Source organism: Exophiala xenobiotica (assembly GCF_000835505.1).
Source record: "Exophiala xenobiotica strain CBS 118157 unplaced genomic scaffold supercont1.3, whole genome shotgun sequence".
NCBI classification, from domain to species: domain Eukaryota; kingdom Fungi; phylum Ascomycota; class Eurotiomycetes; order Chaetothyriales; family Herpotrichiellaceae; genus Exophiala; species Exophiala xenobiotica.
The window spans coordinates 2,309,265-2,333,246 of NW_013562492.1; the positions used below are offsets into that span (position 1 = coordinate 2,309,265).

The window sequence follows — 23,982 nt, forward strand, 5'->3', positions numbered from 1 at the left end:
TAAGCACCCAGATTGGCGCACTCAGCAGTAGGTATTATCATATGTGTCTGATATTAGTACCTAGATAGTGTCCTCTAGTAGATTGTCGTGTAATGGGATGGACACGATGGACGGTGCGATCGAGGTCTGGCAACCCCTACAGGTTCGGATGAACGTCCATGGAGGCTCTTGAGCGGGGGGAACGGGTTGGGGGCCCAAATACGAATCACAGGAAGCGCATGCAGGCCTTACCCTTTTCCATACTGACAGTACTCCGTACTCTGTACGGAGGCATGCACCATTACTATTGACCGCACTAAGTTGAATGACAAGGAGCTGCGGCTTGACAGTCAATTTTTTTGGCTTCTAGGTGGTTGACCCCTATCGGTGCCTGGGCTTCTAGGCGATTAGTTTCTCTCGATACTTAAAGATTATCCCTTATTTAAGGAGACTAAGTAAACACTAATAAGCGCTTTAGGCGTTAATCGTATAACTCCGGAGACTCCGGGCGACGTCGTCAAGGGTAACCGATAAGAAATCTTGACGTCTTTTTAAAACATTGTCTTTCGACTTAGCGCGGTCAATAGTAATGGTGCACGCCTCCGTACTCTCGGGACCTTCGAACCCACGATGTGGGATAAGCAAGTACTTACAGCCCCGCAATCGACGAAGGACAACAATCATTTCAGGACTGAAGTACACAGTGAAATGCTGAATTTCTCGATCAGTTTTGACAACTACAGCTAGCATCAATACCAGTTATCTTCGGTGCTTTTTGAAGGCTTAAGGCATTGCAGTTATGGCAACCTCAACTGCAACCATGACGACAACCGCAATCGAAGTCTCCAGCTCGGGCACTGAAGTTCCGCTCCTGAGCTCCATGCGAGGATATCCAGACCCATCGAACCAAGACGACCCTGTGGCAAGGTTCAACGTTCCCAAGGACGATGATCCGTCTGTTGTCACGCGATTTCCACGCCCACCACGGTTCGCAGACAAGTACGAAGAGAGAGAATACTTGAAGGGACGCCTCGCACTTGCCTTCCGCATCTTTGGTAAGAGAGGATTCGATGAGGGTGTGGCGGGCCACATCACACTTCGTGATCCAGTGGATCCAAACACCTTCTGGGTCAATCCTTTTGGCGTCTCGTTCAACAAGATAAAGAAGTCAGATCTTATCCTGGTTGACGAAGAGGGTAACGTTATCGGTGGCGGCCGCTGCAGACTCCTCAACACCGCTGCATATATGATCCATTCAGCAGTCCACAAAGCCCGACCGGATGTTCTGTGCGCCGCACATTCACATAGTCTCTACGGCCGGGCCTTTTGCTCCCTTGGACGGCCGATTGACATCATTACTCAAGACTCTTGTGTGTTTTATAATGACCTGGCGGTCTACCGCCAATTCGGTGGAATTGTTTTCGCAAAGGAGGAGGGCGAGAATATTGCCAAAGCTGTCGGCAACAAGAAAGCGTGCCTCCTTCAGAACCACGGTTTGTTGACTGTCGGCCAAACCATAGAAGCAGCCGTCTTCTGGTTCTGCTCTCTCGAGAAATGTTGTCAAGCCCAACTGCTTGCTGATGCTGCCGCTGCCGGCCGTGGCGCCTCCACAATCAAGATCACTCCTGAGGATGCCGCATACACCGCCAGTTCTGCAGGAGCACCTTGGCCTGGTTGGTTCAGCGCGAAGCCGATGTTTGACGACATGGAAGCAGAGGTGGGAGAAGAAGTTTTTCAATAGGGCGTGTTCCATTGTTCCATAGCTTCCTAGTGTCCTGCACTTCTCAGATGAAATTCTACCCTCTGACATACACTTTTAAGAATAGTATTTTTGTATCTGAGTCTACCAGGAGGTCCAGGACCGCAGTATGCCGATCCAAAGGCGTCAAGGCCAGCAGCATTTCGCCTTGTGTCCTTCCAGCTAGGCGTGTCTATCCAATTCAACCTCGCAGACAGCAAGTAAACAAGTTTCATCAGCCTGAGTACTCAGACTGTTGTAATGATAGAAGATTCCTATATTTCAGGTGCGTCCATAAACCAAGTCAGGTTCGTCTGGTCCAGATCATCCCGGGTGAAACCATTACCCAGGTATTGGAATTTGTTGTTGGATAAGTAAGTGATTCGGAAATCCTCATATCGGGGCTCTCTAAGCAGTTCGTACCAGTGTAGTCGTGATCCTGGATATTGTGCCGTCACCGGTCCGTTCTGGTTTCCGTTTTTGTACCATGAAGCGCATGGTTGACTATAAACGAGCCGTTTGAACATGGTATGACACCAGTTGTAATAATCAAGTGTTGCGTCGGCGCTCGGCTCCAGAGATTTGATGTTCTCTTTTTGCATCTTCTTCAGGTTCTTCATGATATAACGAGTCATCCACTCGATGAGCGCAAAGAACGGGCCATGACTGCCAGGGGCGCCTGGCCCAGTAAACTCTGCAACACAGTTAGATTCATCAAGACGGATGCATTCTAGGTACTGATATATCAGACTTACGATAGAAGTTGGGAAAGTGAGGAGTCATGATTCCTAGGTAGCCTCGGGGGAAATGTCCATAAAACTTTTTGAGATTGACTCCGTTCCTGCCGGTGATTGGAAAAGAAGGTGTAAAAGAGGTATCGAACCCAGTAGCGCAGACGATGATGTCCACGGGGTACTCGTTGCCTTTGCTATCGACCACGCCCTTCTCGGTGACACTGGCAACCCCGGAACGAATCATCTCGACGTTATCTCTGGCAAGGCAGGTCATGTATTCGTCGCCCGGAGAGAGCCGCCGACATCCCAGTCCAAAGTCGGGAGTCAGATATTCCGCAATCTCGTCATTCCCGATCTTCGTTTTCATACGAGCTGCCATCGCTTCTCGAATGGTAAGCTGGATTTCACTGTCTTCGTGTTGCTGTGGTCGCACTAGCTGTCAAAAAGCGGCCAAAACAGTAGCAGCCACGCTTATCACTCACCTGTCGGAATCTGTTCCCTAGATCTTCCTCAATTTTTCGGACGTAGTCAACGTACGCCGTCGGATCTGTCCGAAAGGTTTCCTTTTGTTCTTCGGTGTCTGTTGGCCGAGTGTCAGTGATACCGTGGATGGGGTTTGTTGAGAGCCGTAAGACTCCAGTTGGTTCAATTACATCTAAAATTCGATCCTTCTGGCCCAGCGTACGTCGCTGCAAAGCCTGGGCTGAGCCACACTGGTGACCGAACAAAGTTCAATAACTGCTTTACATCTGCAGATGATGTTTCAGCGTGATGATCGGAACATAAGGAGGCCAGTCTACTCACGTGGTGCAACTCCCGGTACCACTTGTATTGCTGAGGACCCGGAACCTATAACAGCCACAACTTTGTCTCGCAAATCCACGGTGGTGTCCCAAGAAGCGGTATGCATCAATTTTCCCTGAAAAGAATGCAAGCCCGCCACATTTGGCCACTTCCATACACTGATTGATTCGTCAAACCATTTTCATACCGGCCGGTGGATTCATGAAGACTTACTTCAAAGCACCGCTCGTATTGAGGAAAATATCGGCCTCGTCAGTGATGATAGTGCCATCAGGTTGCTGGACCTGGAAAACCCACTTCCCAGATTCGTCATTCCAGTCGGCTTGAAGGACGCGGTGCCTTAGCTTGACAAACTGGTGGAGGTCAAATTTGTCGGCCGTGTCCTGCAAGTATTTCAAGATCTCAGGAGCTGGGGAGTAGCTAAATAGCTGTCAGCTTGACACAGTCAGCCAAGAAATGCGACTTACAAGGAACTCCAATTTGGATTGCGGTTCCAACTGAATTGATATGTATGTGAAGGAATATCACACGCGCAACCGGGGTATTTGTTCTCAAGCCAGGTGCCTCCAACAGCATCGTTCTTCTCATACAAGACTACATCGACATCTTCCAACAGCTTGCCAAATTTGTACGCCACCTGCAGGGCAGAGGGTCCTGCACCTGTGCACACAACTCGAAGTTTCCGACCACATTCATACATAGGCGCTTCCGTTACACGAAAATCACCGAAGTCCTGCCTGTACCAGGGATTGGCATGCGGCTTCTCACTCGAATTTGTTCCATTGAGGAGGGATCCGTTCTGGGACTCTTCTGGCGTGTTATTTGACTCGTCAAGCTTTTCATCGTGGCTCATGGGTTTAAAGATTGGTGGGCCTTCGCCAGAAAAAGGGTTCCAAACGATATTCTTGACCATCTTGGAAGAGATGCTGAGATTGGAGCAAGGCTGATGGAGTTCGAAGGATCTCGTGTGAGCACACAATCTGAGAAAACTAGATATTGCACTTCGTAAGTTGTCACTAGAAGTATCGACTTTGATACTGTATCAAATGGAACAAGACAGGCACGGCGTCGCCAAGTGTGGATATGTCCACATTGAGAAGACAGCACAGTATAGCAGTGCCTCGAGACACCCAGGTAGGCTACAGTAGGCGATCGGGCGGGGGTCAACACAGCATGAAAGACCTCCGCCATCCGAGAAGCAGCGACCTCGGATGGGTCTGGCATGGAGTGCATTGTTACCTGGCATGATAAATCATGTGGGCCTTTTGCCTCCCCGCGAACTGTCACCTTGCCCGCTTTCGAGTCGTGGCGAGAGCGCTATCCCACATCCCACACATCCCCTTGGATTTGCGGAGAACTCGTGTGGGATGGCCTCCAATAATTCTCGCTCATCCTCGGGCCCCAGGTTGGACCTAGAATTGGCGATGCAGTACGACAGTATAGCACATGACGGCAGGGTGGTGATAGAAGGCACGGCGCTGCTTAGTCATGATTGAGCAATAAGAAGAACCTTGGAAGTCATTGCGAGTTGCACTCACGTGCCGCACCTGATCATGACTTCAAAAATGCGCAACCAGGGTGACCGTTCTGCAATACCTATGTAGGATAGAGAGTCGCCCAATTTGAGCAGGATACAAGAGGGCTTGTATCTAGTCGGGTCAAGTATTTGCGAGCCTCTGGAGCTCAGCTGATTCTAATGACGCCTAAGACAGTAAGACAAGTGCTATGTAACTATAGCTATAGCGTTTTGATATCCTCCATTTCACCTAGTCCAACGTCTTCACCAAGAATAGGTTTCGACTGGCTGCATAAAGTTTTAGATGAAAACATCCAGCCCAGATCATGGCTTTGGGACATACGGTAGCCAACTTTACAAGTCGGTGTTCACAGCCTTCAATCCTTCGCGCTGCATAAGGTCGATGTGAGCCTGGCTGCGAGGCTTGACGCGCAGCTTGAAGGGAGGCCTGTCAACGCTGTCCCACATACTGTTGTACGTGTCGATGGGTTGGTCCTGTGTGAGTGGTCAGTCCAGGTCATATTCGCTTCCTTGAAAGAGCATGATAGTATGACCTACTGGATCTTGTTCAAAGTCGTAGCAATACAGCAAGCACGCAGTTGCAATCCAAAGGTTGTTGAAACCGACGTTATAGCCGACACATACTCGACGACCTTATCACGTTGCACCGGGTTAGCCCATACCGCAGTTTCGCAGGTTCGCAGTATTGTAGAACTTACCAGTTCCAAAGGACCAGTGTCCTTTTAGAGGGTTCTTCAGATCGTTGTTCAACCAACGCTCTGGTACAAAGCAGTGCGCGTCCTTATACTCATTTTCATCCAAGGCCAAAGCGTAGGCATTCCAGGTAAACAAAGTCCCTGCTGGAAACTTATAGCCCTCGTACTCATCATCTTGCGTCAGCTCATGAGGGACTCCCGTCTGGACGAAAGGACGCCATCGAAGTGCTTCTTTGGCTGCTGCAGTGATGTATGGGAGTGCGTCTCGATCCGCCAACGTCGGTAACCGCTCAGCGTTGTGGCCACACACGTCATCCAACATGCCTTGCGCCTTCTTCACCCACTCAGGATACACTGCAGCGGCAGCACACATTTGCGTAGTGGCTGTCCGAGACGTGTCGCTACCAGCTTCCAAAAGCGTACTGAAGACCATCAATTTCTCATTCTCGCCTAGCACAAATTCCTTCTTTGCGGTGCCCTCAATGATATCGGCGGCAAAGCAAGGCCTCGCCTGCCCGTTCTTCATTTTCACGATGTATGCGTCGACCTCTTGCTTATAGATTCTGGCGGATGGTCAGCATGATTACTGTCGTTGAGGGGTGCCATATCCACTTACTCCAAGGTACGCTTGAACAAGTCCTCGCCGTATGGCCTCCACCACTGCAGTGGTTTAGGTAGGTAGTTGAGCCAGGGCACGTAATCGGGGGCACTGTATAGACTTGGGGCGAAGGCTAGGCTCCCGATCTCGATCATCTGCTTTAGCATTTTGGTAAGCACTGCATCGTCCAAGGATGCCCTTCTCCCGAAAACGACACCCATGATCACTGAGTTGGAGAAACGTTGGTTGGCGTTGTACCAGTGCTCTGGGTCTTGCATGTAGTCCCAGAGTAGCTGCCTAGACTCAAGCTCCTGATATTTGACAAATTTCGTCTCCGCCTGCTGCGAGTTCAGGATGTTGTGCATGATCTTCCTTTGATTGCGCCACTGATTGGTATGGCCCATGAACAACATGCGTACACCCCCGGATGCAATATCCTGAGCCATGGGCCGAGGTGGTCTCGAGGCGTAGATGCTAGCTCGTTTCTCGAGGAGATCTGTGACGACGCGGCCCGAGTTCAAGTAGACCACATTCTTGTTGCCGATCCGAATTGTGAACCTGTGAGGTGCGACGGTGAGCATGCTGCAAGAACGCCGCGTGAAGCCATGTGAAGACTTACATTTCACCGTACTTCTTTGCCAGCTGGACTCCCCACATACCAGCCGGCCATGGCACGTCCAGCATGTTTCCAACCAAGGGCTTTCCTGGTGGCGATGGAGGAAATCTGTACTTCCTACGGAACCGAATAGACGTCACGAGTTGGTGGACGATGAGGACAGCCACCGCGGCTGCAAGAACCACTGTAGCTAGGTTGAAGGCCATATTGAACGGCTGCACCAAGGCTGTCACGGCAAGCTCTCAGGACTTGATTTGGCGTAGGGCTACCGAGTATCGTCTTCGATTCCGTCCTGGAGTGAATTGTCTCAGGATAGCGGTCGGCGTGCTGAACACCGGTGGCTTGAGGCTCGGCCTGTACTAAGCCAAGTTCTGGCGAGGTTTTCTATTTGGTCAAGAAGATGGTCGTGAGAGAAAGTACTTTGAAGTAGAACGAGGGACCTGTGCGGAGAACCAGATGTAGCACAAGCTCCAAACCGTGCCGCACAAGCACCGACTCCTCAACCGACGCTGAGGGCTAAAGCAAAGCAAAACTCGAACCCCCATACAGAACCACAGAGCTGGACATTCACCCCACCTCGCGCTTTCGGGAATGGGAGACCGTGCAGGGCGGTTAAATGTTCGGTGACTGTACGGACGGCAGAACGACAGTCGGCCATCCACGCCGGGAATTTGCAATGGTGGAGCTGCGGGGACACATGGATGGACTTTGATCCACGGTCCCCCGTACTCGTCCTAGAGTTTTGTATTTGCTTCACAGAAAGCAACTTCAAGCATCAAGCACTAGCACGCGCTGTGATTGAATTAGGACCCCACGACGAGAAGAGACCTCGTTCTTCTGCAATGGCGAGCTCCAACGTAGCACTGGTAACAGGGGGTGCGAGCGGGATTGGTCTTGCTCTCACGAAACATCTTCTTCAACGTGGTTTCAGGGTTGTTGTTGCTGACTTGAATGGGAAGCGAGGAGCGGAACTTCAGCAGGAACTTGGATCAGAATTTCTTTTTGTTGAATGCGATGTTACAGACTGGAATGCACAAGCAAAATTGTTCAGAAAGGCATACGACTGGGCCGGACAGATTGATTTTCTCGCCGCCAATGCTGGCATTGCATCGATTGAGCCGGTCTACGAGTTGTCGATGAACGCAGCGGGCGAATTAGAAAAGCCAAACCTCGCTACAATCGAGGTGGACCTTCTTGCTGTTTTCTATGGTCTTACATTGTTCAGACACTATCATCAGAAAAGAGAAGACAGAGGCGAAGGCAAGATAGTCGTCACTGCCAGCCAGTCAGGCCTATATCCGCTTCATTTCCGCCCAACATACTCGGCCGCAAAACATGGTGTAAGTCTACAAGTCAAGTCTATTCTGCTTCAAATCCCTGAGAAAAGCACATAGGTCATCGGCTTGGTCAGATCGGCAGGCCAGCGGCTCCTCAAAAGCGATGGGATTACTTTGAATGCCATCTGTCCTGGGCCTGTGATGACGGGTATCGATGCAGATATGCTAAAACACATTCCTGAAAACTGCCGCACACCTATTCAACTACTCATGGATGCATTCGACAAGTGCATTGATGAAGACATTTCTGGTGCCGTCATCGAATGCTCCAATGAAAAGATGTACTTGCGAGATCCTGTAGACTACTGTGACGAGTGTGCACGGTTTCTCAGCGTAGACCTTACCAAGGCCGCCGTCTTTCATCAAAAAGGGTGAGACTTCTAGCTCAAGGCGTATCTCAGGATTTCGAAGAAATTACATTTGCACAAACTTTTCAAGATATTGATATTTCCCACTCAGCCGGCGGCTTCTCGTTCTTCAACAAGTCCGTGCAAGTGTATAGAGGTTGCCTTTCTTTGCCCATAAGTAGCTTTCACAGTCAGCAGACTCCTTCTAAACAGAGTACACTCGCAGGAAGTTTAAAGGCCTTGTTTGCTGAACGTCGTTGAAGGCGTACAGCCCACATGACTCCATCGTAGCATTTCAATGACTAGACAAAACTAGATACTGACTGGATTGGACTATCCCAGGTGAACGAGCCCAGCTTCTCTGCAGTCCCAATAATTCAACTTCTAATATGAACCCGGAGAGATGGACAGGAGGCCCCCGTCGGTCAGCAGAACACAACCATTTACATATGCGCCAGCTCTTGAACAAAGCCATAATATAACTCCAGCCATGTCTTGTTCATTCCCAGCTCGCGTCGCAGGGAGAGCGTCTTTCGGAAAAGCGCCCTCAACATCGTGGATGCCGAGTTTACCCTGTGCTGCCACAAGTTAATACCGGCACTCTGAGAGCAGTGTATGAGCGACTAGAAGATTACCTTGGAACATGTCATGTGTCATCTCGCTGTAATAGAACCCAGGTGCGATCACATTGGCTCTGATATCATGAGGTATCAGTGTCGTTGCGAGTGACTTAGTGAAGTGCGTCAGGCCAGCCTTGCTGGGGCCGTACGACAAGTTCGCCAGAGGATTTCGTTTGAAGGCGCCAACGGATCCAGTCGTGATGATTTGTGGTCGAGGCCTGTAATTATCCAAGCTGGGCGGCTGGGGTCTTTTCAAGTTCGCTTCGTGGAGCAACGGCAAGAATGCTGCGACAGTGAAGTGGACTCCGGTGATGTTCACAGCAAAGGTTGAAGTCACTTCCTCTGGACTGGGCTCCCACATGTTCTTAGCCAGCTGCAAGAGAGAAAGGCTCTGTTGATCCGAGTCCATGATTGGCACTGAGGGTCCCGATGCTCCAGAGTTCGCAATAAGCACGTCTATCGAGTCCACGTACTGCTTGACCTTGTCTACACAGGCCTGCAACGACTCCTTGGAAGTGACATCGCCCACAATTGGGATAATGGTCTTCCCAGGTCCAGTAGCGGCAGTTTCTGTCAAAGCTTCTTCGCGGCGGCCAATAATGAATACTTTGGAGGCGCCGTTGGCAGCAAAAGCTCTTGCCATCATTCGACCAAGCCCTAACGCAAGTATCTCGTCAGTGGAAGCCGTACGCTATGAACTAGCGGTGGAAATGAAACCGGCTCACGATTGAGTGGTCTCTCTGGGAAGCGGTTTAGCAGGTGGTTGACTTACCAGAGCCACCTCCAGTGATCACAGCGACGAGGCCGTTAACACTGAAGAGATTTCCTGCTTGGATATTTGACATATCCTCGGCAGCCATACTGGATGATGTCCCAAGAACACAAGCTATTCTTACACACTGCGTTCCGTACCTGCAATGACTCGGCTCTCACTACAAGGAACGAGGTGAAAGTCCATGAAAAAGCGACCCAAAGATGCTTCTTCTCTCCATGCTCTATAATTTGAACAATTAGGGTTTCTGGAAATGATTGGTAAGACTCCAAGGTAGTTCAAACTCTAACATCGTGGTTGTTGGCTTCCAGACGTTCATGCATAGCTGATAGCCAGTACGGAGTACATTGTGGGGTTGCTCCCCCAGTCAAGCGGTAGAAGTCCCCACTGGCTGACCAACGTAGCTGCTAAGAGTGTGGGATTGGAAGATGGCTGGTGGGATGCCCGGCCCCGAAACCTCGAGGGTAGGAGAAAGCTTACAAGTGCCGCCACGATTGCAGTACCGGTGGACACCAAAGCATTGGAATGTTAATATTCTTAAAGAGGTCCTTCCTTGGTCTCAAAGTACGAGGCCTAGAGTCGCAGCTACAAAGCAGTCCCAAATTTCCCAAACAGTTCCACGTCTTGAACCCTTACACAATGAAAGCTTATCAATGGGACGGCGAAGGCTCAAGCCTCGTCTTGAGAGATCTGCCAATACCACAACCTGCCGCTGGAGAGGTCCAGATCAAAATCAAAGCTTGTGGTCTTTGCCATTCTGACTGCCATATTCTCGATGGCACAGGGTCACAATGGATAAAGCATAGACCCATCACGCTGGGTCACGAGATTTCAGCACAGATTACCGCACTTGGGGAGGGTGTGACGGAATTCCATGTCGGCCAGAGAGTCGGATGCGCCCTGATCGCACCTTCTACCGCCATCGGCCTGGATTTCAACGGTGGCTATGCCCAATATGCCGTCGCACCTGCACAGGTCATCGTCCCACTTCCTGAGAGCCTGAGCTACGAAAGGGCCTGTATCGCTGTGGACGCGATGGCATCGGCTTACCATGCGGTTGTTGGCACGGGGGAGGTGACTTCGTCGATGACTGTGGGAGTACTTGGGCTTGGTGGTCTGGGTTCTACAGGCCTCGCAGTTGCGTGTCTCCAGGGAGCCACCGTTTACGGCTTCGATATCAATCAGGAAAAGTTTCCATCAGCACTCAAAGCCGGTGCGAAAGCTTGTCATAGCAGCATCGACGAATGCAAAGATGTCACATTTGACATTGTGTTTGACTTCGTGGGGATCAACGCGACAATGCTTGCTGCTATCAACGCCGTCAAGCGGGAGGGACGCATTGTGCTTGTTGGAATGGGGGACTCAGACATGAAGCTGCCCACTGGTTTGATTGTTATGAAGAACATCGAAATCAGGGGCTCTCTCGGTGGGCGCAAAGAACAGCTACCAACAATGTTCGACCTCATTGCGGAGGGTAAGTTGGATCCACAGGTAGAAGAGGTACCCTTTGAAGGCTTGGTGGACGCTTTACATCGACTGGAGCAGGGCAAAGCAAAGTCGAGGTTTTTTGTGAGGCCAAATGGACCAGAATAGAGTCTAGAATCAAAGACCAATAACACCTTTCCAGCTGCCACCGAGCTCGGAGGCCACCTACTAAATTCTCACACTTACGACGCCAATTTCCCACCTCCGTAAACCTAGCAGCCCAGTGCGCACGGTCTAAGTTAGGTGAGTCTAACCCCCGCAACCCCGAGACATGACTTGGGGGTGGGGGAACTCCAACAAGCCTTGCACTGTAGCGAAGTCATGTTCACCCACATCGATCTCCATTGGCGTGTCTCTGAGGAGGCTGTTCGCGTGCATACGGCGGCTTTGGCTGGCACTGATGGAAGGCTCTCTTCAGGGCGATGACAATTGATGGGTTCAACTGTGTCCAAGACAAAGTCCCCAATACGGTATCGATCCCCAGCAAAGTAGTCTGAAAACATTAGGTATACTCATGAAGAAAACTAGGTTCCAGTACTACACCTACTTCAGGCTACTGTGATATCGGACTGACCTCTGTCACGGCCTGACTGTACTACTGCCATCTGCTATCAAACACCAGCATCTTCGGTTGCTCCTTATTATTCTCAGACCTTCTCAAAGCCTCCCCTACGTACTAGGCTCATTTTCACGGAAAACAATCCAGGAAGTCGGTGTTCGCATTCCACGGACGCTTAAACCCACAATGGCAAACCGTGGCACTCCTTTAGGGCTTTTACTATGGCAAAAGTAAGCTTCATTTCTTGCAAGTGGAAGATGTACCTATGCTCACTCCTGGATATAGGATCCGCAGCTTCAACATTCGAAGTATCATGGGCGTCCCTGGTGACATGAACCTCGAATTACTTGATTACATAGACGAAGTCAAAGACCTAAACTGGGGTGAACTGTCCCCTACGTTTCCTTGTCAGCATTGACGCTGACAACTATTTTCAAGTTGGAAATGCGAACGAGCTCAATGCCGCATACGCTGCGGACGGATATTGTAGAGCTAGCGGATCCCCCGGAGTTGGTATTGCATCCCCTGTCCAGCCCGCCTCCTGACCAAGCTCTCACGATCAACACAGTTGTAACTACGATGGGGGTAGGAGAACTGAGTGCTCTCAATGGCATTGCCGGGGCGTATACCGAACAGGTGAAAGTGATACACATTGTAGGAACAACGCCGATGGCTGCTCACGAAAAACGCCTGATGATACACCACTGCTTGGGCCCTTCTCCGGATCACAAGGTAAATACAAGTAGTCTTGGCCACGGCCGGCTTCCATTAACACAGCTAAATTTGAATCGAAAGGTTTACGAGAAGATATCGCAGCACGTCCGAGCAGCTCATTGTTGGCTGGACAATCCAGCAACGGCGGCCAAGGAGATCGATGTAAGCTCAAGGCAGCTGGAGTACTATTGCTGTTTTTGCCTCTTCTGCTAACGGTCCCTCAGAGAGTCGTGCATGAATGCTACGCACAGTCATTACCAGTCTATATCTTTGTTCCTACGGACATGGTTCATCGACGAGTCCCTGCTCAGCCACCTTCTCAGATCGAGCTGGCGCCTCTTACGGATGAATTCAGCAAAGACTCAGCAATTTCCGCCACATTGTCCTTGCTCTACCAAGCGAGATCCCCAATCGTGATTGTTGATGCATTGACTGCACGGCATCTTGGTCGCGACGTTGCTCGCAGACTCGTCGAAGTCTTGCAGTTTCCCACGTTTTCGACATCTATGGGGAAGAGCATCATCGACGAGACAAAGCCGTATTTTTCGGGAATTTACAACGGACGAGTATCAATTCCTGGGGTGTGTGAAGTGGTCGAACAGCAGAGCGATCTCGTCCTCGACCTCGGGCCTCTGTTGGCGGACTCAAACACTGGCGGCCACACTCGAAGCATCGCAGAACATAAATTGATCGCAGTCCACCCACATCACGTTTCGATTGCGGGTGTTGTCTATCGTAACATTGGGCTCGTGTCATGTGAGTGACTTGCTTATTTCCCACAGCTCCGGCACCGTAGCTGAAGTGCTGAAATATTCCCAGTTTTGTCCGCTCTCCTGGAAACCATTGAGCTACACAGACTGCCGCGCGTTGCAGCGCCCGGGAGAATACCACTACCTCGGCCAAAAGACGCTGACTCGGAGTTGATCACGCAATCTTGGATATGGACGCGCTTCGGGGACTTTTGCCGTCCTGGAGACATCCTCATAGCAGAGTCTGGGACTGCCCAGTTTGGCCTGCCCGATGCAAATCTGCCGGAAGATGTCACGTACTTGACACAGGTGTACTATGGGAGCATCGGGTACTCGGTACCAGCTTGCCTCGGAGCCGCTGTCGCCCTCCGTGATCGAGATCGCCAGGGAAGAGTGATTCTAGTCGTTGGCGACGGGAGTCTGCAATTGACAGTGCAGGAGATCGGGACCATGGTGAAGCTGGGCTTTCAGAACATCATCATGTAAGCCGGGCCCGACTATTGCTCAAATGTATGGTTGGACTGATATCCCACAGCGTGGTGATCAACAACAATGGCTATACCATCGAGAGAGCTATACACGGGCCAGAACAAGGTATGTGTTCGCTGTCGTGTCCTCTCACGAGAGTCACCGTTGTAGGCCAAGTTGCGGCGCGAGACTAACAACTACCCAAAGCATATAACGATATATCTGTGTGGAATCACTCTGCCATGCTCGAGTTCTTCGGAGCCGAAAACGGACGGGCTTGCACTCGTGCAGTTCGCACCAAGAAGGAATTTGACGAAGTCGTCAGCCTCCCTGAGTATCAGCGTCCGACTTCTATTCAGGTCTGTCTTCCTTTCTCGATTTGGGTCGCTGAATAATTGGGGGAAAAACGTTGCTGACTGGCTTACACTCAGGTGCTGGAAGTATTCATGGAAAAGATGGATTTGCCATGGAGACTTGCAAGCCAGATTGAAATCATCAACGCAAGGAACGCGCAGGCTCAGAAAACTTAGCAGCGTAGAAAATAAATCTGAGCGCAGAGATGCAGCTTATCTTGACATATGCGATCTCTGTGACTCCATCAAACCTCGCGCTTTACGTTGAGAGTATCGGATGAAGAGAGACCTAAGATGGGCCGGAGGAATGTAAGCCCGAGCCGGTGTCATTTATTCTTGCCGTTATTTAGCAGTGATCACGTGCGCCCGCCATCGTGGCGGCAACGGGCCGAATATCATTCCGACTCAGATAGTCTCTAATAGTCTTAACAATAAACATGCCCATCCTGTTGGGACGGAGCGACTGACACGCCGCTTGATCCAGAAAGAGTGCCTATCGTGGTAAATCGTTTCCATCAGCATCTCAATTCCTGCACTCGTCCAGAAGCATGATAATGGCCCGGGATAGCCATTCGTCCGGCCTGCTGACTGATCAGGCTCTCTCAAGGTCTGCAGTGCACGTCGCCACGGCACAGTATCGCTTTAGTCGCTACGGGACGGTAGACGACCCTCAGTTTTGACGGCAAACGATGTGCTGCGCTAGGAAAAGTGCCTCACTCGTGGCCTATAAGTCTGGTCTCTGTGAAGCGAAAGGCAGCACAGCACGTCTTCTTCTCTCCAGTGAAACAGAGCCCGCACGAACGACAGCAGAGGTCGATAATCCAAGAAGATTCAACGACAATTTCGTAGAAACTTGCCCCACCAATCGCGACCAGATCACCCAATGGCCAAAACAACCGTTTTGATCACAGGCTGTTCCGATGGCGGCCTTGGTTCAACCCTCGCCCTTGCCCTCCACAAGACAGGTCATTTCCGCGTCTTCGCAACCGCCCGCAACCTCTCTAAACTCTCCGACGTCAAAGCCGTTGAAATCGAGACTCTGTCTCTGGACGTGCTCTCCACGCCGTCTATCGAAGCATGCGCCTCTGAGGTCCGCGCCCTCACTGATGGAACTCTGGACATGCTCGTCAATAATGCTGGCGCCGGCTACTTCGGCGCCTTGGTCGACACATCCCTCAGCGATGCCAGGGCTCTCTTTGATCTGAACGTCTGGTCCGGATTGGCCATGATCCAGGCATTTCTTCCCCTACTCTTGCGCTCCCAACGCCCCGGCGGTGCCGTGATCGTCAACCACACTTCTGTCTCGTCCGTGATGGCCCCGCCGTTCGTCGCACTCTACGGCGCGTCCAAGGCCGCTATGGCCACGTTGACGGTCTCCTTACGCAACGAGCTGCGCCCGTTCGGCGTGCGCGTTATCGACCTCAAGTCGGGGAGTACAAAGAGCAATATCGGCGCCAACAAGGCCAACGGGACTGCCGGGGTTCCGGACAAGTCATTGTACTACGCGGCGCGGGCATGGCTGAACGAGCTGTACACTGGATCGCCGTTCGAGGACCAGGCCATCGATTCCGAAGTGTGGGCGAAGAAGGTTGTCGCGAGTTTGGAGAAGAAAGAGCCGCCGAATACGATTTGGGTCGGCGCGTTCGCGTGGACGGTCTGGTTCGCGTCGAACTTTTTGCCGAGTAGTGTGGCGGAGAAGTTGGCAAGGGATGCGAGTGGTGTGGATAAGGTCGAGAGGAGTATCAAGGAGTATGGACGGGACAAGGCGATTGATGATGCGTATGGCAAGAAGTAGGACCAGGGGTTACCTTCTGTTCGGGCTGGTTGTGTAAGTGATATCTCCGTATCTCCTGTTCGTTGCCATTCTTCTAGCTCGTTCGGTGTTGTCTTGGTCCCTGATCGTCGTGAGACATGTCCGGCTTAGCAATTCGAATTACATTGGGTGTTTCATAGCACGACGATCGCCCTCTGGTCAACAAATGGAGCACATTCAAGGTGCAGGAGGAGACAATCCATCTAGCTGGGTCCGGGCTGCTGCTATTCTGAGTTCCAGGTCGTCCACATCTGAGTCGCGTATAGTTGATGCAGTGAGGGCGTTCGAGACATTCTGTAGCGCCGCTCGTGCCGATCTCGGGGCTTCTTGGGAGAACTGAAGTGTTTGGAGCACGTTGCTGTCTGCTTGCTGCGAGAGCTCAGATACCAGTTGTTTGATTGCACCGTCTAGATTGCTAGGTTCTGCCTCGGAGAGTCCAATGTGCTGCATGAGTGCCAAAAGAGCAGGATGCGTATCAAGATTGCATGACTGCGATACTTCTGATGTCAATTTAGGGCGGGTGCTGGCGCTCGAGATTGTGCTGTCGAACTCATAGGGCAAATTATGCAGCATAATTCTTTGTGACTGCAAATTCTCGAGCCCGTCGGACAAGTTCTCGAGGACTGCGGTGAGAGATTCGAGCTTGTCATGGATCTAAGCCCTCATGTCAATGAAGCTCAATATGCGTCCCAGGAGAAAACCAACCCGTTCATTCCGTGCTTGTTCCTCTCGCTCTCTAAGCCGTTGCACTTTCAGAAGAGCCACCTCAATCGAATTAACGTATTCTTGAGACATGACCATGGAGATGACGTTGTCAATTTCTGCATATAATGATCCGAGGTCACTCTTAGCGTCCTTGAAAACGGCACCAGATGTGTCCACCGAGGATTTCGCAGCGTCAAAATTATCGAGACTTTCTAGGTAAACACGATCAAGTCGATCTTTCATGGATTGGCTCCGAAAATGGAGCAGCGCCGTGGTCAGCTTGCTCGCCTTGGCTCGGAGTGAAACGATATCAAGGGTGTTTCGAGGCTTACTGGCTGAGATATCGTTGAGTTTAGCCAGAGCACGATCATCGGAGTTCAGAGCTTCGATAGCGATGGCCTGAACGGACCTCGCAGACTTGGCAGCGCTTTCGACTTCGGCGTGAAGTGCCGTCCTCACATCCTCCTGTAGCTGTTCATTCTGCAAGGTTTAGACAAGCAGCCGCTGGCACGCGAGTAAGGACATACCGTGAACTTGACGTGTTGCACCTCCGCAATCTCCTTCTGAGCGAAGTAGCGCCCGTTGCCATTCCTAAAATCGCGAGAGCTGTTACTGAGGGGTTTCAGGCGATCAGCCAGAGTGCTTTGACGGTTGAGGACCCGCGTCCGACATTCAGTGGCGCGGGTGGAGGCTTTCAAAGCGGCTATGGCAGCCCGCAACTCCTCGCTGGTCGATGGGATGTCTGAATTTCTTTCGAACAGCAGCGATGGATCAAGGGAGACATTGTTTTGGATTGTGGCCGTCATGTTATGCGCTGCGAATCTCAAAAGAAGAAGTTGATGCCAGCTCAAGGGAAGTGTACCACTGCTGGTTGTCAGAATGGTTAATCCCACCTAGCATTACGCGTATTGTCCCGATGATGGTGTTATTCTTTCCGGGCATAACAGCCACCGTCGCGCGAAGAGTGCCTGCCGAATCCGTACCACAGTAATGGCTCAATGATGAGTATGAAGATTCGCCCAACATCGAAAAGAAGATGTTGTGAAGCGGGCGAGGCTTAGTCATCAGCTTAGTCATCATTATTGGCGCCTTCCTCGAAAGTTGAATCACGCGAATCCAAAGGGCGAGAGTACCTAGTCGAAAGTGCTATCTTCCAACTTCATGCATTCTTCCTGGTCACCGTCAAGGGCCGTCCTCCCTGGAGCCGCATCAATTCACCCCAGGATTTTCGACTCCTGGGAATAGCCCCAGATACGTGGCCAGTCGGTAATCCGTGGAAGAGGTCCCGCACCGGTTTGTCCTTCCCAAATGCCGCCACTTCCCACGTTTTCTTCTACTGCCCCGACTGTCCATGTGACCCACCACGCCTATTGTTCCTTGACTTTCTTGCGGAACTTCTACTCGATAGGTTGGATAATGTGGTGGTTGTTCGCAGGTCCGGGTCAAGCTGCCATAGACCCGAGACCAAAAATCCGCTCCCCAGACTGAGCAGGGGCCTTATCTGCGGTTATCCCCAGAAATTTCCTCTTCAGTGAACAAAGAGCACAAGGCTGAGTTCTGCCAACCTTGATCGTGCGTTATGTCCGTCAACAGCTATTGCGTTGTTCTGGTTGACAGCAAGATAAAGCCTGAATCACAGAGACGTCTCTGCTCAACTCATGAGCCTTGCAAAGGGTCCTGACCGTGCCTCAGTCTGGGGTACTCTCTCCTTAAATCTGTTGACAGCATTCAGTTGTAAGGGACCAAAATGCCTTTCGTTCGGCACACAGACACAACTCAGGTCGTTCCGCTCTGGATTGATGGCCAAGCCGCGCCCCTAGAAGCTTCCAAATTCATTGAGGTATACTCTTCGGCGAAGCAACAGATCATACATTACGCACAGGGCGCAAGTGAAGCCGACGCATGCAAAGCAGCAGACGCGGCCTGGAACGCCTTTTTGAAATGGAAGAAGACCAGGCCAGAGTTCCGCAGCGAGATGCTACTCAAAGTAGCCGACCTGTACGAAGCCCGTGCAGGCGAAATTGCAAGATGGGAAGTGGACGAGACTTCTTGCTCGGAGACGTTCGCGCAATTCAATATCAAGCTCGCTGTTGGCATCATGCGTGAATTCGCTGGCGCGCTGACGACTGCGCTAGTTGGTGATATCCCCCCGATCTCGGACGGCTATGGCTTTGTCTTCAAGGAACCCGTTGGCCCCGTACTGTTGATACCTCCCTGGAACAGTAGCATCATTCTCTCCTCGCGTGGCGTTGCCGCTGCCCTTGCTGCCGGATGCACGGTCGTCATGAAGGCGTCGGAACTCTGTCCTCGTACTCATTCAATGATCGTTGACATCTGGGAAGAAGCCGGCTTGCCCAAAGGATGTCTGAACCAGGTCCAGGCCGAGCGCAAGGATGCAGCATGCGTGACGGAAGCACTGATTGCTCATCCTGCGATTCGCAAAGTCGAGTTCATCGGCAGCGCTGCCGTTGGCCGGATCCTTGGTCAAACATGCGCTAAGCACTTGAAGCCGATCCTCATGGAACTGGGAGGCAAAAGCCCAGCCATCGTGCTGAAGGATGCCAATCTCAAGGCCGCAGCGGAACATGTCGCTTTCGGCGTATTTCTACACCAGGGACAGATCTGCTTCTCCACGGAGCGGATCATTGTGGAAGAAGTGATCTCGAACGATTTCATCCAGGCGCTGAAAGAAGAAGCATCTGCCAAGTACTCGGGTGACGTTGGATTCGCGGTAGCAACTCACATCACCAAGCATGCCCATGACATCGTCGAGGAAGCCCGAGCCGCTGGAGCGACCTTCCTCTTGGGAGACAACTCCTATATCGGGGCAACAGGTGCCTCGTTGAAGCCGACGATTCTCACGGGAATCAAAAGCACGGACAGAATACGTGATGAAGAGACCTTCGGACCCTCAGCTACGCTCTACATTGTGAAAGACGCGGACGAAGCGGTCGCTTTGGCCAACGATACCGCGTACGGCCTGAGCGCCACGATTCATACCAAGGACATGCTACAAGCGCTGGACATGGCCAAGAATCTGGACTACGGACAGGTCCACGTCAATATGCCTACAGTCTATGACGATTTTTCACTCCCAGTGTCTGGGGTGAAAGGCAGCGGCTGGGGCAACAACAACAGTGAATACGGACTGAGGGAATACCTCTACGACAAGACGGTCACTTTGCACCAGCACGAGAATGCTAGAGCGTCGTTCGGACATTGATGTCAGTCAGCCTCTCTCCCTCCCTCTCCTCGTGCTAGCATTCGAATGGCCGACCAAAATGTTGTATGATGTTGGACAAAGTCAACAAATGTTGTGGATTCAACCCGCAGTATCAGATACTATTGGAACACAGCATGATTACCTAGGTACCACCCAAAACTTTCACAACGTCGTAAACAAAAACAGTCGCATTATACATTCAGACCTCCTCCAGAAGCCTCGGCATGACAGTGCCACGCGGAGGCTCTTTCTCACCCTGCTCTGCTCCCGTCCTTTTCTCCTCCGACTTGCTCTTCGTAAAGCTCCTCGCCATCGTAAAGAAGCCCTGCCGCAGATTCAATGCCGAGCGCTGGCGTCTTCTCACCTTCATGCCCTCCGTCTCCTCCTGCTGGAACCAACCCATCGCACGCTTGACGTACTTCCACGTCTCCATGCCCGACACAAACACGAACACGCAGACAAGTGCGGCCGCCCATTCCCACGAGATCCCCTTGTGCTTGAACACGCTGGTATTCAGTCCCGGGATGTACACGGCCGGAAACACCGAGAAAAACGCAATGACCACCGACCAGAACAGGAACTGATTCTCCCAAATGTCCGCGAAAAAGGGAAACGCCCTCGTATCGTGCGGGTTGATCCTGAACATACTCCGACGCATGGCCTTGAACTCCCACGCCGAGATCAGAATCAACCACGTGAGTTCCGCGAACACAGCCGCTCGTGCGCGGAAGACCACGTCGCACGTATCGTTGTACGTACGGTTACAATCCACACCTAGCCCATCTGGACCTGGTCCGTAGACGATGAAAATGAACGTCATAAGGCAACACGTGCCCTGAATCGTGCCGTACACGAGCATGTCGGTGATGAGTTCCCAGGTGAAGACGCCTTTCTTGTTATCATGCGGAGGGCGCTCCATGACGTCCGGCGAGGCTTTCTCGCGTCCGAGCCCGAACGCAGGAAACGATGACGTTAGCATGTTGATCCAGAGGATCTGCAGCGGCGAGAGCGGGAACACAGAGAAGCCCGTGCTATCCTGGAATCCTAGCCCGCAAATCAGCAGGATGACTTCGCCAACGTTGGACGTGAGCAAGTGTAGGACGAAGCGCTGGATATTGTCGAACATGCGGCGTCCCTCTTCGATCGCGTTAACGATGCTGGCGAAGTTGTCGTCCGTCAGGACAATGTCGGACGCTGACTTGGCGACGTCGCTGCCGTTGAGGCCCATCGCGATACCGACGTCGGCAAGTTTGAGCGATGGGGAGTCGTTGACGCCGTCGCCTGTCATGGCGGCGAATTTCTTGCGGCGGTGCAGCGCTTCGATCATGCGCACTTTTGTCTCGGGGGCACAGCGAGCCACGACGAGAGGCAATGTTGGAAGGGCGTCGATTTCGGCGTCGCTCATTTTGTCGAATTCCGCGGCCGTTTTGACAATGGCCGCGGCCACGTCGGGTGCGAGTTGGCCCATGTTCTTGGGGATGATGCCCACTTCTTTGGCGATGGCAGTGGCGGTGGAGGGATGGTCGCCGGTCAGCATGGACACGGTGATGCCGGCGGTTGTGCAAGCTTGGACCGCGGCCTTGGTTTCAAGACGAGGAGGATCGTAGAGGCCGGCAAGACCGAGGAGGCATAGGTCCTTTTCGACTTCGGCGCGGTCAATGTCAGAATGCTCGACGATTTCGAGGGGTGTGAATTTGCGTGCCACGGCGAGCACGCGCAGGCCTTGTTCGGCGAGAAAGGTCATTTGCTCGAGGATGCTTTCCTTGAAGTCGGGCGTCATTTGCTGTTCATGGTCGCCAATGCCAACAGATGTGCACAGGTCAATGATGCGCTCGACAGCTCCTTTGGTAAAGATGGTTGAGTGGTCTTCACCTGGTTTCTGGTACACAACAGACATGCGCTTGATCGAGCTGTCAAAGGGGAACTCCATCTTTTGTGCCCAACCGTGATCCTCTTGTAGTGTCTTCTTGCCATAGTTGAATCGGTGTGAAAAGACTTGAAGAGCAATCTCGGTGGGGTCTCCAGCTGTTTTCCATTGCTCTTGGCCGTCTTCGTTGACCCTGCGAACTGTGGCTAGGTTGCAAAGAGCCGCGGACTCAAGAAACGCCTGGAGCTCTGGCATGACCTCGGGATCCTTCTCGACGTCTGTCTCGGTTACTGGGCCTTTTTCATTGTCTTTCTGCAACTTTTCATTCGGAACATCAAAGACCACACCGGCGACGCTTCGCTCGCGATCAAGAGCTTCCTGTCTAGCTTGCCGCTCGGCTTCGGCTTCCTTGCGAGACTTCGGAGCCTTGCCGAAAGTGATTGTGCCCTCGGTCGGGTCTGAAGCATTGTTCGAGTTTTCCACACTGTAGATGCCAGCTCCAGGAATCCAGGCTTTCCGAGTGACCATCTTGCCTTGAGTCAAAGTCCCGGTCTTGTCTGAGCAAATATTCGTAACGCCACCAAGAGCTTCGAGTGCGCTGAGTTGACGGATCACAACCTTCCTTTTCCTCATCTGGGTCATTCCGACAACAAATGTGATTGTGAGAACAGCAATCAGAGATTCCGGAATGATAGCGATACCGGTCGAGATGGCATAAATGGCGACTTCGTTTGTCACGTTGAACCGATTGACCCCGAAGACAATGATGGCAAGCAGGATAGCGCAGCCAAACAGGACGTAGGCCAGTTTACTAAGCTTGATCTGAAGAGGGGTTCCTTCCGTGAGACCAAGGAACTTGCCAGCACCATCCCAAGCTCGAAGGGCTGCTCCTTTTATAGGCTGCATTGGACCATATTTCTTTCGTGACATAGAGCGGTTCGGTTTGCGTTTCTTGCCTTGCATCGAAGCGGCAATTCCTCCAATGGCGGTCGACATTCCAGTATACACGACGATACCCCGGCCGCGGCCTTTTGTGACAGTCGCCGACGAGTAAGCAATATTGAGTCGATCACCTAGGCCGAGCTCCTCCTTGAGTGTGCCGTGCTTCGCCTCGAACTCGACTTCCTTGGCTACTGGGAGTGCTTCGCCGGTCAGAATGGCCTCGTCACATTCCAAGTTCATGACTTCGAACATCCGCAGGTCAGCGGGCACAGTATCTCCAGTTTTGATGGAGACGATATCGCCAGGCACCACTTCTCCAGATGGAATGGTCGTCTCGTTTCCGTCGCGCATGACATTTGCGGAAGGTGAGGAAAGCGATCGTAGAGCATCCATTTTCTTCTCGGCCTGGAACTCCTGGTAGAAGCCGATAAGAACATTGAGGACGATGACCGCCGTGATGACGGCTCCTTCAACGAAGTCCTCGACGCCGTAAGATAGTGCCATTGCAAGCACCAACACCTGCTTGCCGTCAGCAAGTCACGTTTCAAGCCCAGGTGATGCATCATACGTACCAATATCATAGCATTTGAAATCTGCTTTCCCAGAATTGAGTACCAGGAAACTCCTCCATCGCCCACGAGCTTATTTGGGCCATATTTCTCCTGATATTGCTGGACTTGAGCGTTGCTCAAGCCCGAGTCGATATTCGTCTGAAGATGATCGGCGATCTCATCCACTGACAGCAAAAACGGCTGTTTTGCGTAGTTTTGTTCGGCTCTTCCGCCTTGCTTACCCATGTTGGGCGCAATTCGTTCTACCCAGGAACGGATCCGTTCCCCAGTAAAGAAATATCTGGGATTTAGTTGATAACGACTGTACGTGTATTGTAAAATGTGGGCGTAGATTTGCTTGTTGGAAATCTAGAAAAGAGGTGATTGGAGGTCTGTTACATTCTTACCACGCGGGGTTGTGGCTAAATATATAAACCCATGGGATCTCACATTGACGCTCTGGCCAACCTACCGTCCGTCCCGATACCAAGGATTCCGTCATCGACTATCTCGAAGAGCCAAGAGATATCAGGTGGCGTTGCGCCCTTGGCATGAAAGGCCGTCGATGCCCACAATGCCTTCTGGCGGTTCGCCAAGGCATTCTTGGAAGGAGAGCGGGATGGACGCGTGGCAACTCGAGTAAGACGGCAGGATTAACTTCCAAGACCCCAGAGGGTGTTCGCGGCAGGATGATAAGGGATATCGTAAGGAGGCGAAAAGGTCGAATCGGATCGAGCGAGCCAATAGATCCCAAGCCAAGATTGTGCCAAGCCAGG

General features: G+C 51.9%; 11 protein-coding genes across 11 annotated transcripts; 6 read left to right on the forward strand and 5 right to left on the reverse strand.

Moving 5' to 3' along the window:
- Window positions 1-617: 617 nt before the first annotated feature.
- On the forward strand, window positions 618-1,720 carry PV05_05066 (uncharacterized protein; the record flags this gene model as incomplete). The annotated part of the gene is made up of 1 exon (XM_013461531.1): window positions 618-1,720. The coding sequence occupies exon 1, from the start codon at window positions 779-781 to the stop codon at window positions 1,718-1,720; it is 942 nt and encodes a 313-aa protein (XP_013316985.1). The 5' UTR covers window positions 618-778.
- A 272-nt stretch (window positions 1,721-1,992) lies between these two features.
- Window positions 1,993-4,168, reverse strand: PV05_05067 (uncharacterized protein; the record flags this gene model as incomplete). The annotated part of the gene is made up of 7 exons (XM_013461532.1): window positions 1,993-2,411; window positions 2,473-2,887; window positions 2,934-3,031; window positions 3,105-3,200; window positions 3,256-3,413; window positions 3,469-3,675; window positions 3,723-4,168. 7 exons carry the CDS (start codon window positions 4,166-4,168, stop codon window positions 1,993-1,995), a joined length of 1,839 nt encoding a protein of 612 aa, XP_013316986.1.
- Window positions 4,169-5,125: 957 nt separating this feature from the next.
- PV05_05068 (uncharacterized protein) lies at window positions 5,126-6,907 on the reverse strand (the record flags this gene model as incomplete). Its single annotated transcript, XM_013461533.1, has 5 exons — window positions 5,126-5,266; window positions 5,330-5,424; window positions 5,491-6,050; window positions 6,104-6,643; window positions 6,705-6,907. The coding sequence occupies 5 exons, from the start codon at window positions 6,905-6,907 to the stop codon at window positions 5,126-5,128; spliced, it is 1,539 nt and encodes a 512-aa protein (XP_013316987.1).
- Window positions 6,908-7,543: 636 nt separating this feature from the next.
- On the forward strand, window positions 7,544-8,413 carry PV05_05069 (uncharacterized protein; the record flags this gene model as incomplete). The annotated part of the gene is made up of 2 exons (XM_013461534.1): window positions 7,544-8,041; window positions 8,096-8,413. The coding sequence occupies 2 exons, from the start codon at window positions 7,544-7,546 to the stop codon at window positions 8,411-8,413; spliced, it is 816 nt and encodes a 271-aa protein (XP_013316988.1).
- Window positions 8,414-8,973: 560 nt separating this feature from the next.
- Window positions 8,974-9,865, reverse strand: PV05_05070 (uncharacterized protein; the record flags this gene model as incomplete). The annotated part of the gene is made up of 2 exons (XM_013461535.1): window positions 8,974-9,662; window positions 9,778-9,865. 2 exons carry the CDS (start codon window positions 9,863-9,865, stop codon window positions 8,974-8,976), a joined length of 777 nt encoding a protein of 258 aa, XP_013316989.1.
- A 551-nt stretch (window positions 9,866-10,416) lies between these two features.
- PV05_05071 (uncharacterized protein) lies at window positions 10,417-11,370 on the forward strand (the record flags this gene model as incomplete). The annotated part of the gene is made up of 1 exon (XM_013461536.1): window positions 10,417-11,370. The coding sequence occupies one exon, from the start codon at window positions 10,417-10,419 to the stop codon at window positions 11,368-11,370; it is 954 nt and encodes a 317-aa protein (XP_013316990.1).
- Window positions 11,371-12,007: 637 nt separating this feature from the next.
- On the forward strand, window positions 12,008-14,282 carry PV05_05072 (uncharacterized protein; the record flags this gene model as incomplete). Its single annotated transcript, XM_013461537.1, has 10 exons — window positions 12,008-12,051; window positions 12,107-12,204; window positions 12,260-12,334; window positions 12,390-12,553; window positions 12,617-12,697; window positions 12,760-13,291; window positions 13,355-13,766; window positions 13,820-13,878; window positions 13,960-14,111; window positions 14,184-14,282. The coding sequence occupies 10 exons, from the start codon at window positions 12,008-12,010 to the stop codon at window positions 14,280-14,282; spliced, it is 1,716 nt and encodes a 571-aa protein (XP_013316991.1).
- A 247-nt stretch (window positions 14,283-14,529) lies between these two features.
- PV05_05073 (uncharacterized protein) lies at window positions 14,530-17,611 on the reverse strand. Its single transcript, XM_013461538.1, has 3 exons — window positions 17,151-17,611; window positions 16,624-17,103; window positions 14,530-16,572 (listed from the first exon to the last, which is right to left on the reverse strand). The coding sequence occupies exons 1-3, from the start codon at window positions 17,427-17,429 to the stop codon at window positions 16,096-16,098; spliced, it is 1,236 nt and encodes a 411-aa protein (XP_013316992.1). The 5' UTR covers window positions 17,430-17,611; the 3' UTR covers window positions 14,530-16,095.
- On the forward strand, window positions 14,989-15,900 carry PV05_05074 (uncharacterized protein; the record flags this gene model as incomplete). The annotated part of the gene is made up of 1 exon (XM_013461539.1): window positions 14,989-15,900. The coding sequence occupies one exon, from the start codon at window positions 14,989-14,991 to the stop codon at window positions 15,898-15,900; it is 912 nt and encodes a 303-aa protein (XP_013316993.1).
- Window positions 17,612-18,135: 524 nt separating the features above from the next.
- Window positions 18,136-19,846, forward strand: PV05_05075 (uncharacterized protein; the record flags this gene model as incomplete). The annotated part of the gene is made up of 1 exon (XM_013461540.1): window positions 18,136-19,846. Exon 1 carries the CDS (start codon window positions 18,371-18,373, stop codon window positions 19,844-19,846), a length of 1,476 nt encoding a protein of 491 aa, XP_013316994.1. The 5' UTR covers window positions 18,136-18,370.
- Window positions 19,847-19,915: 69 nt separating this feature from the next.
- Window positions 19,916-23,895, reverse strand: PV05_05076 (potassium/sodium efflux P-type ATPase, fungal-type). The gene is made up of 2 exons (XM_013461541.1): window positions 23,228-23,895; window positions 19,916-23,174 (listed from the first exon to the last, which is right to left on the reverse strand). Exons 1-2 carry the CDS (start codon window positions 23,450-23,452, stop codon window positions 20,046-20,048), a joined length of 3,354 nt encoding a protein of 1,117 aa, XP_013316995.1. The 5' UTR covers window positions 23,453-23,895; the 3' UTR covers window positions 19,916-20,045.
- Between the last annotated feature and the right edge of the window lie 87 nt (window positions 23,896-23,982).

Bases quoted from the DNA above. Each gene is read 5' to 3' on its own strand.
- PV05_05073 (XM_013461538.1), bottom strand. From the start codon at position 17,429: ATGACGGCCACAATCCAAAACAATGTCTCCCTTGATCCATCGCTGCTG. The intron at 17,104-17,150 runs GTATGTCCTTAC...TAAACCTTGCAG, and splicing joins TGCAACACGTCAAGTTCACG to AATGAACAGCTACAGGAGGA. The intron at 16,573-16,623 runs GTTGGTTTTCTC...ATGAGGGCTTAG, and splicing joins AACAAGCACGGAATGAACGG to ATCCATGACAAGCTCGAATC.
- PV05_05076 (XM_013461541.1), bottom strand. From the start codon at position 23,452: ATGGGTAAGCAAGGCGGAAGAGCCGAACAAAACTACGCAAAACAGCCG. The intron at 23,175-23,227 runs GTACGTATGATG...GACGGCAAGCAG, and splicing joins TTTCAAATGCTATGATATTG to GTGTTGGTGCTTGCAATGGC.